This window comes from Parasteatoda tepidariorum, chromosome 2, assembly GCF_982258835.1.
Source record: "Parasteatoda tepidariorum strain Cologne lab strain chromosome 2, Ptep-v5.0, whole genome shotgun sequence".
NCBI classification, from domain to species: Eukaryota; Metazoa; Arthropoda; class Arachnida; order Araneae; family Theridiidae; genus Parasteatoda; species Parasteatoda tepidariorum.
In genome coordinates this window covers 30,836,080-30,856,597 of record NC_141756.1, presented here as the reverse complement: position 1 = coordinate 30,856,597, position 20,518 = coordinate 30,836,080, and the positions used below count along the sequence as shown (strand labels likewise).

Here is a 20,518-nt window from a genome sequence, read left to right as displayed (position 1 = left end):
AAGAAAATATCGAATTACACTGCTTAGGTTAATGTAATTTCGTTCTCCCACCACATTTACGCGTAATCCATCGCCAACTCCACCTGCAATCGCCACGTTTACAATCTACGGTATGTTTTGTCAATACGCCAACCGTTGCTAGATTTTTAATAACTCGCTTTTATGGCAGTCTTGATTTGGCCTCTTTCCATTTGTGTATTACTGTTTGTTCGTGCTGCAAGCTGTGCACCAACTTACGTTGGTGTTATTGTTCGAGGAGCAAGATAAAGTTTACACATTATAATTCAGGTTTAAATTTGAAAGTTGGCATATATTATTGACAAGGTAAGAGGTGTTTTATAACGATTTTTTTTCATATGTTAGGTTTACATATTTATTATTGATCAAACCACATGTTACTACTACTTAACACTACTATTCCACAATTAATGTTAAAATTATATACCCTTTATGATTTTAACATTAATAAAATGTGCTCGTTGTGAGCCAAATGGCTTTGAAATACACCGGAAACAGTAACCCAGAAGTATAAGCGGTACACAGCTTGCAGCGCTCCCTAGTGTCGAAAACACCATCCCTATATTTGTTATGGCTTGTTAAATACACTTGCTGAAAGTTTACAGGAACATCCATTAAAGTTATAGACAATTATAAATACAGGGAACTTTTTATACATTTATTTGTCCCGCAATGGACTGATCGTTAAGACACGGTTCCCAGCAGATCACTGGCTGCGGTCAGTGCTTGTCTTTTCTGTTGGCGTACGTCCGGTTTATGAACGAAAATAAAATATTGAGGAGAAGCTTTTTGCTTGATTGTAATGTAAGAATCCAAAAGTGAATCTATTATAAATACTGTCACAAGATTATTTTAAAGAGAAAAACATTCCTCTTGCGAATATTATGTTAGTTGCCTCTGATGGTGCTCCTGCAATAGTGGTTCGACAAGGCGAGAAACCCACGTGGGTTTATCTCGGTTTTGAAGAGGAAGGTACCAGATATTTTAGCTGTTCACTGCGTGTGATTCACAGACATCATATAGTAGGGGGGAAAATCTCGGTGACTGTTTGCGTCAGTCATTGCGATATGTCATATCTGCTGAGAACAAAATTCGCAGTAATGCTCTCAACAATTGATTCAGACAGCTGTGTAAAAAAAATGATGAAGAATATCACTTGCTACTACACTCCGAGATTCACTGGCTATCCAAAGGCGCCTGTCTCAATAGGTTTTTGAATCTTTTCGACTCTGGGCTGAGTTTCACAAAGACAGAGGTGTAGCTATGAGAGACAGATTGATAGATTGACGCTGACGGTTTTATTTGCAAAATGTAATGGCATTAATTTACAACTTCAAGCTCAATTTGATTCCTTCAAAATCAGTTATTTCTACCTTTCTGAAAAAATTCACGAAAGCAGAATTTAGGTAGGAATGAGTTTAGTCAATTTCTAATCTTATCGTATATTAAAAAGAATGACGAAATTCTCTCTGGTGATACACAAGAATATTGTCAACACCTTGACTCTTTGTACATGGACTATTCGGACCGTTTTAAAGATCCCTAGAAGTCCCTCAATTAGTTATGAACCCTTTTGCGAATATTGAAACAGCAGCGGTTCACATTCAGGAGGAATTGGTCGAACTTTAAACTAATGAAGCTTTGAAATGGTGAGTGTCTCACAAAATTTGGCTTCAATGTAACGCTAGTCGCCTCTACCCCCTGGACTGTGGACTATATAACGTCAAATTTTTTTTTAATTGCCCTCACTTTCTCCTACCTTGTCGAACATGGATTCAGTGCTGTTACGGATCTAGTCGCAAAAAGAGAAATCGACTCGAAATCGTGCAACGAAGATACTTGCGTCTTCACCTCACTAAAAATAATTAAATCGAACGTTAAGAAACTGGCTCTGAACCATCAAGTACAATCATCCCATTGACATAGTTACTTTATTGTTCCGTCGATATTACTTTTTAGTGCAAGGAAGTTATTTTTGGGTGTTTTTTTTTTTTAAATTATTTTATTGAGATTAAATGACTCTTTTTAAGCATAGTTTGCTTTGTTGTATTTTTTTTTTCATTACCGTATTTATTTTGATTATGACAATTAGACTGTGATTACCTGGCAGGAGAAAAGTATCGAATTAACGTACACATTATTAAAAAAAAACGAAACAAATTTAACGCATTTTTTTTTCTTAAAAAATTATGCCTTTTATATTTCAATACACCCCCTCCGTCCCCATGCTCTAAATAACTGGACTTTCAACAAAGGGGGAGGGCTGAGATGTGTTTTGCTCCTTAAGGGATAGGCAACGTTAAAAAGGTTGAGAATTGTAAACTCGTGTAGTTTGTAGTAAGTATAGATCAGAAGGTGAATTAACTTAACAATAATCACAAATTCACATAACCAACTTAACAAGTTTTATTACTACAGCGCAGTGAAAGTATTAAACGATAGGTGGCGGTCGCCACAGAATCTATGAGCTAGGTTAACGAAATTCAATTCAATTATTGAAAATAACAACAGAAGTAATCATTGCAAGCTGACCTATAAAAAAATAGATACTGACTGATATTGAATTTCAAGAAGAGCCTCAGAGCTCATATAAATCTTGATAGGCTAAATTAAGCCTTACCTATTGAAATACAGAGCTATAAGCGAAAGCAGAGAGCTCGTAGCACTTTATAATACTCAAAACTTATAGGGTGTTCAAAAATCCTTGTTTTTGTTCGCAATTTAATGTCGGTCCTTTTAACCTGTGAAAGCTTTGTAACTTATTTATAAATATAAAAATTGCATGACCTTAACACCTTTAAATTACAAAATAATCGTGTCTGTATTTTTTGAGAAATTTAAAAAGATGTCAAAAACTGAAAGTGTCTCTTCTTTTACTATAGGGTAATGTATGTTACACAAAATAATTTTGATGTAGTTGTAGTTAATTTACGTCGCACTAGGGCTGCACGAAGTGCTATTGGCGACGGTCTGGAAAACACCCCTGAGGATGATCCGAAGACATGCCATCACAGTTTTGATCCTCTGCAGAGGGGATGGCATCCCCGCTTCGGTAGCCCGACGACCTGCACACGAAGTCGAGAACTTTACGGTAAAACAGTTTAACGAGGACCCATATCGCACACCCTCGGTCCCTACGCAGACTGATCCAAGTGGTCACCCACCCGCACACCAACCATAGCCAGTGATGCTTGACTTCGGTGATCTGCTGGGAACCGTGTCTTAACAATCAGTCCACAGCGGGACCAGAATTTTGTAGCAATAATCATTAAAAAGGCGATTGAGAAATGAAATAGACTTATAATGGAGTCTGTGCAGATTGAACGAATTAAAAAGTGGACTCAAATTTGCAATTCAAAATTTTCAACATTTTTTATTTTTAAGAAAAAAAAGTTAAGTGTGCTCAGAAACTATCTTGTGGGGTGCAGATTTTCCACCCAATTTATGCTTTAAAAAAAACATTGCTAGGAATACAGAAAAGTCTCCCAATAGTCTTCTTTTCCTGAAAATAGTTGCTTTTTTGACTTTTCAGGCCAAAAAAGTTGCCATAGTTGCCTCATGCCAAAAATAGTTGCATTTTAGTCGCCTGTGACAACCCTGTACTTAGGAAGGTAAATTAAGAACTGTGGATAATTATTTTCTAATAAAATAGATTGAAAAATAATTATTCAGCAAATGGAAAATCAAAAGTAAGTTTTCTAGCGCATACCTGATAAATCTAGAAAGATTAATAATATCAGTTAGTAACTGTCGTCACAGGTAACTACATACATTGAAAGTAAAAGTTCACCACTAGATGCCACAATTATCTAAAATAATGCAAAATGCAACACTCACTCAAGTACAAAAGTAAAAAATTCTTAAAAAATAAAATAAAATAAATTGTAAAGAATGACTTTAACAAATTTAAAAAATTTAATTAAAAAATTTGCATATGCAATTTTAAAGTAAGTGAATTTTATTTTAATTGTCTATAAACAAAAAATAGAAATATATTTTGTACAAGATATAGAAATTGTACTAAAAATAATATTTTTTAAAAAATATCTTTGAAAATTTTTTTAAACTTAATTTCTTTATCCATTATGTTATAATACACAGTATAAGTATAAAATTATATAAAGTACATTTTATTTTAAACCGTCTCTGGAAAAAGAGTAATATTTATAACAAGATATTGAAAATGTGCTGAACCATTATAAGAAAAGAACTACAAATTAAATATCACACACTTATACATCAGGACCTCATGACAAAACTTTTTTAAGGAATGATCTCGGCAGCTATTCCAAAATGACTAATTAAAATCATTTGCCTATTAAATTTAATTAAATCTAGTTAAATAGTTTTTGGAATTAAGAAAACTTAATTATAATTTACTAATTTCGATTATTTTTTAAGAGTTTGAGTATGCTTGTGCATTCTTCAAATTTTTGGTTGAATATAGGCTCAAAAACGTTCAAATGTGATAAAAAAAAAATTTATGATAAGTAAATATTTAATAGACTTGCCTTGAAGAACAAGAAATTGATTCTATGAAGCAATCTGCACTACTTTATATGTTTCATAAATCAATTTTACTTCAAAAGAAAGTAAACTTTCTAACATAAAATACTTTGTATTTAAAAAAAAAAAAAAATTAACTGTACAACATGTGTTAGGAAAGATTCATTAAATAAAAGATGTTACCGGTAATTTTTAAGTAAAAGTTGCTATAAGTCTTTTTTATTCCTTTTTTTACATGAAAAAAAACATATGACCTTTAACTCAGGATTCTAATGCTAAGAAATTAAATAACAATTTTTATTTTGGTCAAGCGTACCTGGTTGTAAATAAAGTAGTATAGTCCATGAAACCACGGTTAATGTCAACTATGATGTGTTTGTAAGGCTGTTTATTATAGGCCTTATTTCTAAATAAATACACAAAAAATATAATTAAAACTGCATCATAAAAATTTCAAAATAAAATAATTATTTAATTTCATAAGACTGCTTTTAATCAAATGACACTTTCGTGAAAAATGCAAAAAGGAGTTTTATCCCAGTTATTTTACTTTATAGTGAAAACATGATGCAAGAATACATAACTTACATCAGTACGAGTCAGATCACAAGTATGAGTCAGAATATGATAAGTTTAAAGAAAATCTTTTTTGATATGCACGACAAGAATAAGGTATCTCACCAGATCAATACAACTATGGTTAGTTAGATCAGCTGATGTTATGAAACACTTATTGCATATACTACAAGAATATTGCTTTAAAATCAACAAGAATATGAATGCAAACATTTATATCACTATTACTTAAAAAAACTATTTATCACATACTTCAAAAATACAGTGTGTCTCTAGTACAATACTGTACTTAGACTACAATACTGTATCCAGTAAGATGACATTTCTGAGAAAAACTCTTACTCCATTATGCTACAATAAAAAGGTTTCTCATCAGCGAAAACACAAACTAGAAATTCAGCTTTTGAAAAATTAAAAGAATGAGGTTTTACACCAGTATGAATAAAGCTACAATAAATTAGTTGGACCTCATGCGAAAAAAAACAACATATAAAACATAAAAATGTACATAATAATGTTTATTATTATAACATCATAATAAACATACTGCTTTTAACATATATAAGACTACCGCTTTTAAATAGCATGAACACGACCGTGTGTAGTGAGATGACCTTTTTGTGAAAATCTTATTACATATACTACAAGAATAAGGTTTCTCCCCAGTATGCACACGCCTGTGTTCAATCAGAAACTCTTTCTGAAAAATATTCATTACACATACTACAAGAAAAAGACTTCTCCCCAGTATGAAAACAAGACTGTGTCGTGTCAGATTATTTTTTGTGAAAAACTCTTATTACATATGTTATGTTGGGTTGGTGCTGTTATGAAAAATAAAAAAAGGAGCTAATGATAATAAAAATTTAGGAGAGATAATTAGGGCCGAACAAATCTATATAGGTTTGCACAAAACATCATGCTGCAATTTTTTTTTTACCCAGAAGAATACACTTCACAAAAAACATACCTCTTACTCTCCATGGAAGTTGTTTTTTTTTCACCAACAAGAAAAAATCCACTAGTCCACTATAAGAATGAGTGAGTCCACTTTACGGGCACTAACATTTTTTATTTTATGCAGATCGCTGAAAGAACACAATGTCACAATATTCAAAGGCAAGGCATCACATAGCACAGTAACTCAGGAATGAGAGAATTTTTTTTTAAAACAGAGGTACAACTGGTGGGTATCTGGAGCGGTGGGCAAGACACAACATCGAAGACACCACAACATGGCATCGACTGAAAGAACACGTCACAATATTCAAAGGCAAGGCATCACATAACACAGTAACTCAGGAATTAGAGAATTTTTTTTCAAAACAGAGGTACAACTGGTGGGTATCTGGAGCGGTGGGCAAGACACAACATTGAAGACACCACAACATGGCATTGACGCTATCTCGAAATACTTCCATTTTGGCGTGTTAACTATATCGAAAAACCATAAATTGACTCTTTAAGAAGAGATGGTCACTTCAAAGAAAACTATGCACAACGAAGACAGCACAAATAACTTCCATTTTAGCATGTTAACTATATCGAAAGCCATAAATTGACTTTTTTTTTAAGAAGAGATGGTCACATCAATGAAGACTATACACAATGAAGATTGCCATTGAATGTCAGCGGAAACACCCTCGGGGGGTGGAAGAAATAAATGTGAAAAATCTCTGTTAAGAGATCGTAGTGGATGAAGATGTTTTTACGTATGCTTCTCCCTCCCAAAAGAGGGCGGTATTTATAGAAACAGCAAGATTGAAGTTAAATTCCCTAAAATGCCGCAGAATCGTGTCTAAAAGGGACTTGAAGTGAACAGATGAACTGCCAAAAATCAAATCACAATTATACACAAACTGTGACTATATCGTTCAAACTGCCATGTGCTGACATCAAAGGCTGCCGAAGGTCACAGGCATGAAGGTCGACAGACAGTGAGGCGTCACAGGAAAGGGGTCGGCCTAATTTTTAGGTCATAATCCCTACAGAAAATTGAGATTAAGTGACACAATGTCACAACATATATTACAAGAATAAGGCTTCTCACCAGTATAAACACAACCGTGTGTAATAAGTTCACTTGTGAACTTACTACACACACTATGAACACGACCGTGTATAGTGAGATGACTTTTTCGTGAAAAACTCTTATTACATATATTACAAGAATAAGGCCTCTCACCAGTATGAACACAACAGTGAATTTTCAGAAATACTCTTATGACATATACTACAAGAAAAAGCTTCTCACCAGTATGAGCAAGACTGTGCTTAGTCATATTACTTTTGTCTGAAAAATTCTTATTAAGAATAAGGTTTATCCCCAGTATGAACACAACTGTGTTTATTCATAATCATTCATTGAGCCTATCTTATTATATATACTACAAGAATAAGGCTTCTCACCATTATGAACACGACAGTGTTTTTTCAGACTACCTTTTTGTGTAAAACTTTTATTACATACATTACAAGAATAAGGCTTCTCACCGGTATGAACACGACTGTGTCTTTTCTGACCACACTGTCTTGAAAAACTCTTATTACATATAAGACAAGAGTAAGGCTTCTCCTCAGTATGAACACGACTGTGTCTTTTCAGACTACCCTTTTCTGAAAAATTCTCATTACATATATTACAAGAATAAGGCTTCTCACCAGTATGAACACGACCATGTGTTTTGAGATCACTTCTTCGTGGAAAACTCTTATTACATATACTACAAGAATAAAGCTTCTCACCAGTATGAACACGACAGTGTTTAATCAGATATACTCTTTCTGAAAAACTCTTATTACATATAAGACAAGAATAAGGCTTCTCACCAGTATGAACAAGACCGTGTCTTTTCAAACTACCTTTTTCTGAAAAATTCTTATTACATATATTACAAGAATAAGGCTTCTCACCAGTATGAACATGACTGTGTCTTTTCAGTCTACTTTTTAGGTAAAAACTCTTATAACATATACTACAAGAATAAAGTTTCTCACCTGTATGAGCAAGACTGTGTTTAGTCATATTACTTTTTTCTGAAAAACTCTTATTACATATAGTACAAGAATAAGGTTCTTCCCCAGTATGAACACAACTATTCATAATCATTCATTTAGAATATCTTATTACATATACTACAACAAAAAGGCTTCTCACCAGTATAAATTTTACAGTGTTTGGTCAGACTTTTCACTAAAAACTTCTAATTACAATAACAAGAATAAGAGTTACTTACAGGATGATACTTATTCTGAATTAAAGAAGGACTTCAATAACATATGATACAAAAAAAAAGAGCACGCTGTATCAAGTCACTTTTTTTGACTAAATTTTAAATTAAGTAAAATATAATACTGAAGAAATAGGATTTAGTAATAGGTGCATCCATGAAAGTATTAATTTAAATCCTATTTAAAGGTAAAACTTTTGATTTTTCACAACCCAACTTTAATATTTCTCTATTGTCGAACATACCAAGATACTAAACTGAATTAAATTATTTTATTTTATTATATTAACATGACAATAACTATTATGAACATGAAATTATCAAATTTGATTTCATTACCATTTTAATCACAAAGACACTGCTGAAATATTGTTCATTATAAACCAAGAAAGGCAAAAAATATTTTTTTACACTTACACTAATTTAAATCAAAGGCAATTTTTATATCAATGTTCTATCATGCACAATAAGAGCAAGCTCTTATTCATTAACGTAAATACGAGAAAGTCAACAAAGTTTATTTCCATTTATGAGTATTAAATTGCACAAACTGAATACAGGAATACAGAAAATATTTTCTAAAGTGTGAACAGGAAAATCAAAATTTCAATATCTTGTGAATAAATACATGTTTTATGAAAGTGACACACAGTTAATTTTCTGTAACAGAACAGTAATTTTAATATATTTTAAACTAAACTGTTTAAAAATGCACTGCATGAAAAGTTCGTTTTAAGTGTTACTTAAACCAAATTATTCTTTTTTCCTTTATTAATTTATCACAATAAGTGCTTAAATAAATTATTTCCATATTATGAACACAAAGCAATGAAATGAAACTACTTCTTTTTATAGAATTCTTAGAACGGAAGCAAAAAGTTTTATAATAACGAAGAATAATTATGAACTATACTTGGAAACTTATCAACACAAACATTAAATTTCCATGTATGAAAATAATTTTCTGTTATAACATCATTGCAACTATGACACACATTGCACAGAGATTATTTGTTGTTAGTGTTGCTACATAGAATGAGATTGCCTTTAATAATAATATTTGTTTTACCCTTGGCCACCAGAATCTCATCATCTATCAGAATCCATCAGATTATCTTTGTTTGCCAAGGTTTTACCCATGGAGAATTTTCACACACTGAATGAATAGTTTATTGATTTTATAAATCGTACAGAAAATACAATATTCTTTAAAAAAAATATTTATGCACGCACAATATGAATTTTATTAACTGTCAGCAAGAAGATATTTTGTCAATCACATCGATTTTTTTTCCGAAGATAATCTATGAATTAGCGCTGCATGGAAATAATCTTTTTAAAACACTTTCTATGTATGGTGTTTTCAGCAGAAATGTAAACAATAACAATCTCGAATTGTATGTCTTTTAGAAAGTTTGCAGCTGCTTACTGCATGTTATTTTGCGAGGCGATATTTTCAAACAGATAATTTTGTTTTCAATAAAAGAAATAAATTAGATAATTTCTGAGCTCAAATCTTCCGTATTTCATAAGATATTAATGTTATTATGTAATTCTGGTGAGTTTGAAGTGAAAATTTGTTTCAGTTACTTCGAGATATATTGTTAAAAAAGGTGACATGGTTGTTAGATTTTGAATAACTCGCTTTTTTGGCAGCCTTGATTTGGCTTTTTTCCATTTGTTTATTACTGTTTGTTCGTGTTGCCAGCTGCGCACCATCTTACAGCGCATCATCAACTTTTCGCACTGTCTTGGCTGACCGCCCTCTTATAACGCTAAACTTTGGCGATCTGGTGAAATGGGTGATTGCCAAACGAAATCTATCGCCAACTGCTTGGATGCCCGCTTTTTGAACGTGATTGAAAATGGCGAAAATGTTTGAGCTGGAAAGATGTAACGAATACGCTAGGAAATACATATTTTTTACTACAATATTTTTATTCATGCAAAGTGATTTCTAGATACTGGACATTAGTATTGCAGCGCTTGCTGAATTAATATAAAATAGCTCTTGGTGTCGACATTTTTACTGGCTAGCATTGCATATTGCAGCTACCTCACTACTTGAAATCAGTAAAATTGCAGGTATCATTTTCATCACTTTTCTTAGCATTATTGTCGGATCTGTGTTTTTATTTAAAGCAAGAATTTTTGTTGTTAATTATAAAGATTATTTTTGTGTGTGTGTGTGTGTATTGAATATTATTTGAAAGGAAATATGAATGACAAATAAGTTATAACTGTAATAAAACAAGGTTGGATGGAAACCACTTTTTTGTTTCTTATGAGTAAAAGGTTAAATTAATAATATTTTGCACCGTGATTTTAAGGTACGCATTAAAATTATCAACTTTTCTTGTATGAATATGCTTTAGTGGTATTAAAATAAAAATATTGATTCACATTTTTTTCATTGTTGGTTTTAAAAATTTGTTTACATGTGTTAAAGTTCTCTGTTTACATATTTTATTATTTGTTTGATGCTTCTATGATTACATTACTACTATAAATGATTTTTTTTAAAATTTAGAATAATATTGAAAAGCACAAGTTGTATTGTAACACAAATTGTGCTTCGTGATTTGTATATTCAGTTGCAATGCTTCTAGTTTAGTTCTAGGTTGTTATCATCATCGGTTACATATGGAAATAAGGCTCCTGCATTTACTGAATTTCTCACAGTTCTGACCTGAGTATTGTCACGACTACCAGGTCAGTCTTGTTGAAAATCCAGTTTTGATCCTTCAGTAGGACCTACAGAAATAGAAATCTAGGTGAACCAAATGAATGTTATGAAGAAAACTGATTGGATTAGTATACATTTTAATTTGTTTTAATGATGTAGTTAATAGTACTAGGGTAAATTAGAGTTAATATATTATATATAGTTTACATTTCTTATTATTTGTGAGATTCTGCTTATTAAACATTACTATAAGTGACATTTTGAAAATTGATATTATAGTTTGGAATAATACGAAAGGAGTAGAATAAAATTTTGATGGTTGATAGGAAGCACAAATATGTAACAATTGTAATGTAATGATGTGTTGTTTTGTTATAGGTTGACTTTCTTATCAACTCATAAAACGCATTATTTTAAAGCTCCTTCAACAACCTCAGTGTGCCTGTATGTCTGAAGTGGGAGTTATGTGTAATTTGTTAAATTACTTCTGTGTATTGAATTTTCTTGAATGTTATTTGAAAGGAAAAAGGAGTGACAAATGAGTTATAACTTTAATAATACAAGGTTGGAAGGAAACCACTTTTAAATTTCGTATGAGGAAAAGGTTAAATTAATAATATTTTGCACCGTGATTTTAAAATACCCAATAAAATTATCAACTTTTTTTGCATGAATATGCTTAAATGGTATTCAAATAAAAATATTGATTCCCATTTTATTATATTGTTGGTTTTAAAACTTAGTTTACATGTGTTAAAGTTCTCTGTTTACATATTTTATTATTTGTTTGTTGCTGCTATGATAACATTACTACTATAAGTGATATTTTTAAAATTTAGAATAATATTGAAAAGCACAAGTTGTATTGTAACACAAATTGTGCTTCGTGTTATGTATATTCAGTTGCAATGCTTTTAGTTTTGTTCTAGGTTGTCATCATCATCAGTTACATGTGGAAATAAGGCTCCTGCATTGACTGAATTTTTCACAGTTCTGACCTGAGTATTGTTACGATTGCCAGGTCAGTCTTGTTGAAAATCCAGTTTTGGTCCCTCAGTACAGAAATAGATATTTCTAGGTGACCCAAATGAATGTTATGAAGAAAGCTGATTGGACTAGTATACATTTTGACTACTTGAAAGTAATGTTGATTAAAATAATGTTTTGAACATTTTAATTTGTTTTAATGATATAGTTAATAGTACTTGGGTAAATTTGAGTTAATAAAGTATATAGTAGCATTTTTTTATATCATCCTTTTTTTTATATTGTGATTGATTAACTCAACACCTTAGTACATTATCTCTCTCTTCTAATAATAAATGTTTTTAAAAAAGTTAATTAAAAAATTTTAAAGCGCAGAATATAGAAGTGATGGAAATATAAATATTATTCTATTATAAACTTAATAACTAGAGTTGATTTGTTATAAAAAGCAATGAAAAAAAAAACAATTTTTTTTTCGGGTTTACCCTGATCTCAGTGTAAAATCATTGAGATCTAGTCATATGGCTCTGTTTTCCTCTACCCCTATAATGGCTCTGGTATTGCAATATAAATAGTATTTTAGAATGTTTTGTTTCATTTTATTACATAAAGTGTCTTAACATTAAAAAGAAATACCAGCACTTTTGTAATTTCAAACATGATTGTTCTAAACTGTTGTCAAATTTTTGTCATTTTGTTTTCAAATTTTTGTAGCATGCCTATCATATTTATATCTTGTAATCTAAAACTTTCAAAAGTTAAATAGGCGCCTAATAAATATTTAGAATTATGAATGAAATGTATGACTGTCACTCACATCGAAAAGTATTACTTTTGGTATTTTATTTATCTTAACTGCTTTTAAAGTGCTCCTGTAAAAGAAGAATTTTACATTTTGTTCATAGACTAAAAATTTTATTTATTTAATTCGTAAAATGTACTGGATTTTTCTTATAATGTAGGTAGCTGTGGTATTTTTGATCCAAATGTATGTCTAAATTGTTTTCATTTTATAATAAATAAATGATTTTTCTACTGACTTAGTCTCTCTCTCTTCCTTTTTTTTTTTTCTCTTTGTGTTTACTAAAAAAAAATTTATAAAATGAAGAGGAATACTACTTTTAAACATAAATTGAATTTTTCTAAATATACTTAAAAGCTTAACTTCATAACTAATTAAATTAAGTTTTATAAAAGTAATCATAATTGAAATACACTATGAAAATTAAATTACAACAGAACATTTCATGCACCAAAACATGTAACTGCTTTATAGTAGTACATAATCAGGGCTCAAAGTAATCCTTAATTTCCTTTAAAAAAATAAGATAAAGAAAGTATTCTTATTTATTAAACATTTCCATAGATGTCCCGAAATTTTTGTGATTTTAAAATTTTGTTGAAATTAATAGGGAGAAAAATTACTATTTATCTAAAAAAATATTGAAGAAATTTCATGAAACAAAATAAATAACAAAATGAACTACGAAGTCTTCATAGCTCTCAAGTACGATATTAATCTACTTCCAGTATTAGAGACAATTACTCTTAAATTGATAGCATATTCGATGTGTGAGAGGAATATAGAAAAATCTCTTACCTCACTACTCCCATCATACTCTACTGTTTCTCAAAAGAAAATCCTCGTATTTTGCTACAACTTAACGATTTTCTATATTTAGGCAATTTTATTCTCTCTTTTGTGAGAAAGAAAACACATTTTTAAGAAATATTTCTTTTTTCACTTAAGTACAGGAACTACTAAAACTATTAACAATTGAATATCTGCGAATTCATGTTAGCATTGTACAGTGGACCAAAAAAAAAAAAAATAATTATAATAATAATAACTTTCCCTCATAACCACCCTCAATAACTTTCGTTCTAATGATCTGATTTTCACATACTAAGTGTCAATCTTAATGGTTCCTGAGGGTGACCTCATATATGAAAATTATTTAGTGCTAACTATTAAGTTTCGAAATCGGACACAGAAACGTACTTTCTCTGAATAAAAAAAATTTTTTTTTGCATATTTGGATATTTATCCGTTTGTTTATAAATTATTCATAATTTTAATTCGGTTTTTTATAAGTACTGAATGGTCAATACTTTACTGTAGGTAAAATTTTACAACTCATCATAGGTCTTAAAAACTAAATTACTTTTAGGCAAACTATAAAAAATAATAGGCTCCATGAACTTTATTTTACAAAAAAATCTGAAATGTAGTTTAACATAAATTTACAAAAAAATAGAGGGTTCGTTTAAAGAGTTAATAATGCAAATAGTTTTGAGAAACTAATTTTTTTTTTTGCAACAATACATGAAAAATTTAAAAATAAAATCAGATGCTGATTACAATTTAATACACTTAAGTAATAAGGAATTTATTTCGAAATATATATCTTTAAATTACGAATTTTCAACTTAAAAATACAATTTATTTGCCTCAAATGCCATGTTCTAGCTGTATAATACGACATATTCAATACCCAACTAATTTCTGTGATGGATTTTCCATTTTTATATAGTGCCACTATTTTTTCTTTTAGAATGTATGAACAGTGGAACATTATTTTCTCTACTAAAATTAAATTCAATTAAAATTAGTAAAACTCCAATAAAAACTTGCAAATCTCTAAATAATCTACAACGGCAAAACTCAACGAAAAACTCTAAGTAAAATTTACTCTGCAATTTACTAGAACCTTCAGGACATAGACGTCAATTTTTGGCGAATTTTAATTTTTTCAAAGATTTGAAACTCTTTTTATTTATTTTCTTAAATTTGAAATTTCATTTAGAAAAATTAAGTTTTTATGCTTGTAGTAGTCTGTATCTTAATATTTTAACAGGACTTATATTGTCCTTAATAAATTAAGAAAACTGTAGCATTAGTGTCGTAATTATAAAGTTAAAATTAGAATTTGAAAAATCACACATTTCGTTACCACGAATTTACAAGTTTTTGAAATTAAATATTGAATGTTGTGGTGAATATACACATAATAAAATACTTCTTTTTAGTTTTGCTGCCACATGTTTAACTTCTTAAGGACCTAGATGGCTATTTAGCAAGAACTGAACAGGATAGTTTATCTCCATTACTATAGCCAACCAAATTAGCAAAAACTTATTTACAACCATTACCTATTTTTCGTTTTTAATATACTTCGAACCTATAAAAAATTGAAAATTATCTTACTTCCAATGTAACATAAACTTGTTCTATCTTTCAAAGAGAAAAAGAAATACTGAAATGCCAGCAAAATATGACATGTAAGAGGATGATACTGAATTTTATTGTCAAATCTAATTTGTTCCGACTTATAACAATTTTGTCAGAAAAAATCTGTTGAAATATTAAAATGTTGCAAGTTATATATCTCACATTCTGATTTTATAATTAAAATCAGAATTTAAAGCAATATAATTAGCTTTCCAAAACATACTGGTTAATTGATTTAATAGCCTTCATTTGATTATTTGTGTAGATTAAATTACGCAGATTAAACTTATATTTAACATAGTAGAGGAAAGAAATCTCTACAGTTGTCAAAACTGCTATTGAAATATGTGAAATGTTGCAATAAGTTTTTACTGATCCATTATTGAACTAATAAATGAACACATGGTATAACAATTAATGCTGTAATAAAAATTAAACTTCTCCAGAGATCTTGATAATTTTATTTTATCCTTCTTGATTACTTTATGAATTATTTTGAATAAATTATACATTAATGTCTTATCTGCAACCAATCTTTTCTTATTTATATGGAATATGCACAAAACAGAAAGACATAACAACACAATTAAAAAAGAAAAAATGATTTTAATTTCTTTATTTAGTATTTAATTTGGCCCTAAAGTGTGACTTTACATATTTATAATGAGAGAAACACATTTTCAGTTTTGCATTATGATTAAACTTGCTCATATAATACACGAAAAAGATTTGCTTGAATTTTAAGAAACATATTATTTTACTTTGATTAAAAAATATAACTTAATGTGTTCATTTATATTAACTCAATTTAGAAGTTAAACGCCAATTTTTAAGCTGAAATAGTTTATTTACATGAATATCTAATTTTAGAAAGAGATATTCTATCCTTATAACTTTTTTTTTATATCTAAATAAAATTTATCTGTTAGATAAATATTAGTTCAAAATAAAATCAATTATATATTGTCTATATAATCTTTTCTGCATTGATCTTATTTTCTTTAAAAAAAAATTTTTTTTTTTAAATTCAGTAAATTTTTTGTGGGAAAAAAACGAGGTAGTTATTCTTTAGAGAATATAACCTATAATAGTTAAATTTATTCCCGTTTTGTGCTTTGCTCAAATGATTGTTCCAATCGTATACAGTTTATTAACTTTACTTAATTAAAATAACAATAGTTATTACTTAGTTAGATTAATAGTTATCTATATAACAAATTTATAACGAAATCGCGTAAATATTAAAGGAGTTATCAAATACCAGAGTTTTCAAAGTACTTAAAAAAAATTAATTAAACATTTCTAAAATCTTGCTTTATACATCTCAGAATGCATGCAAAGAATTCTTTTATCTCTAAATAGTACAAAAAATTTCTCAAAATTTCATGAAATTGACTTACATAAAGAATAGAAGAAATTGAATGAATTTTCAATCCATAGTAGTAAACTTGACATTTAGTGATAATCAATATACGTATATTCATTTCATTTACAGATCATTTGAATATAATATTAGTTAATGAACTCACTGTTAAGTGTCATAGTAGAGATAAAGTTGCGGAAACATACATTATAGTTTTGAAACAAATATTTATCACTCTGACACAAACCACCAGAAAGACTGCATGAAATATTAGATTTTAAAATTATTATATTCATTTCACTTACAGAACATTTGAATATAATGTTAGTTAATGAACTCACTGCTAAGGGTCATAGTACTGAGATAGAGTTGCGGAAACATACATTATAGTTTTGAAACAAATATTTATCACTCTAACACAAACCACCAGAAAGACTGCATGAAATATTAGATTTTCACATGCTTATGTAAAAACTGAGATATGTTTTTATCTTGAAATTATATGTAATTAAATTAAATAAGTGGCAATGAATGATTTAAAAAAAGAAAACGTAACACATTATTAAAAAAAGAAGGAAAAAAAACCAAAGTATTTACGCATGATATTGATTACTTTTTTTTTCAAACCTCTTCTTAACGTACTTTATGAATATTCAACTAATCATCTAAATAATAATTTTCTAAGAAAAATTACGATCGCAACAGAATTACATAACTGGGTATAAAGTATTATACAGCTAAATTTCCGAAAGCAAATATAGAAGGAAAAAAAATCTATGCACAGAAATCAATACTATATGTACCTTTGTACTATGTTAGCACTTTGTTGTAAAATACCTTGATAAGTATGAATACTCTTTAATTCGTTAGAATCCGGAAGAAAGAAAAAGAGAGTACATATAGTATATTTATTTGATTTGAATTAACTCGCATGAGTCTGAAAAAAAAATACCCTTGCAAACCTTTCTTGCAACGATTTTTAAAAATAATTATTAGACGATTTCACCACTAATTTAAAAAACATATCATCAAAGAAAGCTCTTATTTTATTAAGCATTCAATTAATCCCTTCACCTCAGTTAATAAGTTCATTGACAGTTAGATTTTTATTGGATGTCATTGATACGTGACACCGATATGGTTGACACTGAGATATGATCACACACAAAAGTATCAAATTTAAATTAAATAACTGCCATTTTTGAAGAAGATAATTCAGTTGTTCTCTAATCCGGGCCGTTAATATATATTTTACGAATCCTTATAAGTAATGGAATAAAAAACGTGTGTAGGGATCAAATTAATATTTAGGAGAGAAAGAACGCAGACACGCTGCTGAACTTTGATCAAAAGCATGATATAACGAGGTTAATAAGAGATGAAGGATTAAAATCATCTGAAATTATTTTTATCGATAACAAAGTTTTAAGGCGTTTGTGATAGAAAGTATATTTCAAAAAAATCAACAGGTATTTTTTGTCTCTTCCTGACTCAAAGAACATTTGGTTAGAAATTTTTTTTTCTCCAGATATTTCAGTATACATATATCAGATATTTCAAAATACATATATCAGATATTTCAATATAACATATATCAGATATTTCAATATAACATACTAGAATAAGTTATTAGTAAAATAATAAAATCATAATACATATATCAGATATTTCAATATAACATATATCAGATATTTCAATATAACATATATCAGATATTTCAATATAACATACTAGAATAAGTTATTAGTAAAATAATAAAATCATAGGAACCCGAGTACTTAAGTTTTTTAATTTTAACAATGTAAAAAAAGTTCATGTTTATTTTATCATTTGGATATTTTCGCCATTACAAATACAATACTATTTGCTCGAATTTTATTTTCAGATGTTGACAAAAGACAACCTGATGAACCGTCAAATTTTCTAACAGTAATGTAGAAGAATCATTTTTCACTTAAAAAAAAAAAAAAAAATAATGGTAAGAAGGGAAGCAGAAAATAAATCAATTTATTGAATCAAAATATACAGGCAAGTTCATCATAATTCCAAATTCTGGACGCATCAGTTTTATAATAAAGTATTTACTCTGGTTTTTGGAGTGGTTAATAATGGTATAAATATTTTTCTTCCTTGCTTGAATAAAAATTTGAGAAAACAATCATATTTTGCATTATACGTGAAGGGAAACCACGAAAATATCTTTCAGATGGCTTGATTCCATTTAGAAGTTCAGTAATCGCAATGAATTTTTTTTATAATGAATCATTTTTCAGCATCTTTGAGAGACTTCTTTGTGACTATAACGAGATGTTCTTCAAATTTTTGTAGTTTTTAACCGAAAATCAAAGTAACTCGCTATTTTAGTATCGGAATAAAACCATATTTACGTTATAAAAACAATTATGTTTATAAAAATAATTAAGTTATAAATAAATTATAGTTAAGTTAAAATAATTAAGTTAATTAATTATTTTAATTAATTAATAAATTAATTAATAAATTAATTTTAATTAATTAAGTTAAAATAATTAGGTTAATAAATAATTAAGTTAATAAACAATTAAGTTGTAAAAATAATTAATTATAATCAAGATTAAATTGAAATTAAAATTATCAAATTTCGCGTTATACGCTATGAAAAACAGACAAAAATGTTTTTCAGATTGCTGCTATTGGTATATAAAATAAAATAATTTGCAATTTAAGTATAGGAGTAAAATTATAAATAAACATTTTTTCATTATTATTATCCTTAATAGATAGGGTACCATCTTTCTGAACAGAACGAAAAGCTCTTCTTATTAACTCAACCCAGAAATCAAAGTGTGAGCTTTTTTATTTTGTGAATGTAATGAAACACCCTTATTATGCTTAATCCAATTCAGAGATCAAAGTAATTAACAATTTAAGTATCAGAATACAATCAAATTCATGAAAGTTACAAGAATAATTTATTTTAATGAAGATTAAGTTAAAGTAATCAAATTTGTGTTACATGCGAAGGAAAACCACGAAAAAGTCTTTTAAATTGCTTAATAGTAATAGGTTTCCAGCTTAATGTTGATTATCGCAATAAAATTATTTTTTAATAATCAATAATTTTTTTTATCATCTTTGATAAATAGTAAATGCTGTGAAATGCTCTAAATTTTTTTTGTACTTTTTTGAATTTTTGTAGGCAACCCAGATATCAAAGTTACTTGTAATTTAAATACAGGAATAAAATTATATTTTGAAAGATTTTTTGAATGAAAATAATTAGAATTTAGATTACGCACAAATGAATATCATGAATAAGTTTTAATAACTAACTAACTGAACGCTAACAGGCAATTATGAGACTCTATCTCAGCAATTATTAACATTTTCCAATTTATTGTTCATCATGAAATTAAATGCTTTGGGCAGCTTAGATTGCTTATAAAACTGTTCTATTTTATTTTAATCATTTTATTAATTTTTTTAGTTATTTTATATTTCTTATATATTTTTAATAAGCACTTAAATTGTTTTTTTTTTATTATTATTTATTTCAAGTATTTGAATTTTAGAACAATATAAAAATCAATTTTTTAAAATACATTAATTTTTTCATTTAAAATTTACAAATTATAAATCTTTAAAAAAAATGTGATCAGATTTTTCTGGCACAGTGACAGAATGTTATTATTTATCATAACAATTTATGAAAATCAAATAAAAAAAAATAGAGACCAGTGATGTGTCCAGTGTCAAAGTTCACCCTGACATCTGTTTGGTACAGTGATTGATCTTTCCATCTTTATGTCTTTGTTTGAGTTACACGAGCAAAGGAGGGGATACAAGCGTCTATATTCTTTGTCTACGAAGTACTTAGATTGGTTTGAATAAATTATCAAACTGAGCATGCGCGTTATTAAAATTGCGCCAAACAAAAATGC

The 20,518-nt window shown here is 28.6% G+C and overlaps 1 protein-coding gene across 1 annotated transcript; it reads right to left on the bottom strand.

Annotated features, from left to right (window-relative positions):
- Positions 1–3,958: 3,958 nt before the first annotated feature.
- LOC147814907 (uncharacterized) lies at positions 3,959–10,069 on the bottom strand. Its single transcript, XM_087157128.1, has one exon. The coding sequence runs from the start codon at positions 8,207–8,209 to the stop codon at positions 7,448–7,450; it is 762 nt and encodes a 253-aa protein (XP_087013254.1). The 5' UTR covers positions 8,210–10,069; the 3' UTR covers positions 3,959–7,447.
- Between the last annotated feature and the right edge of the window lie 10,449 nt (positions 10,070–20,518).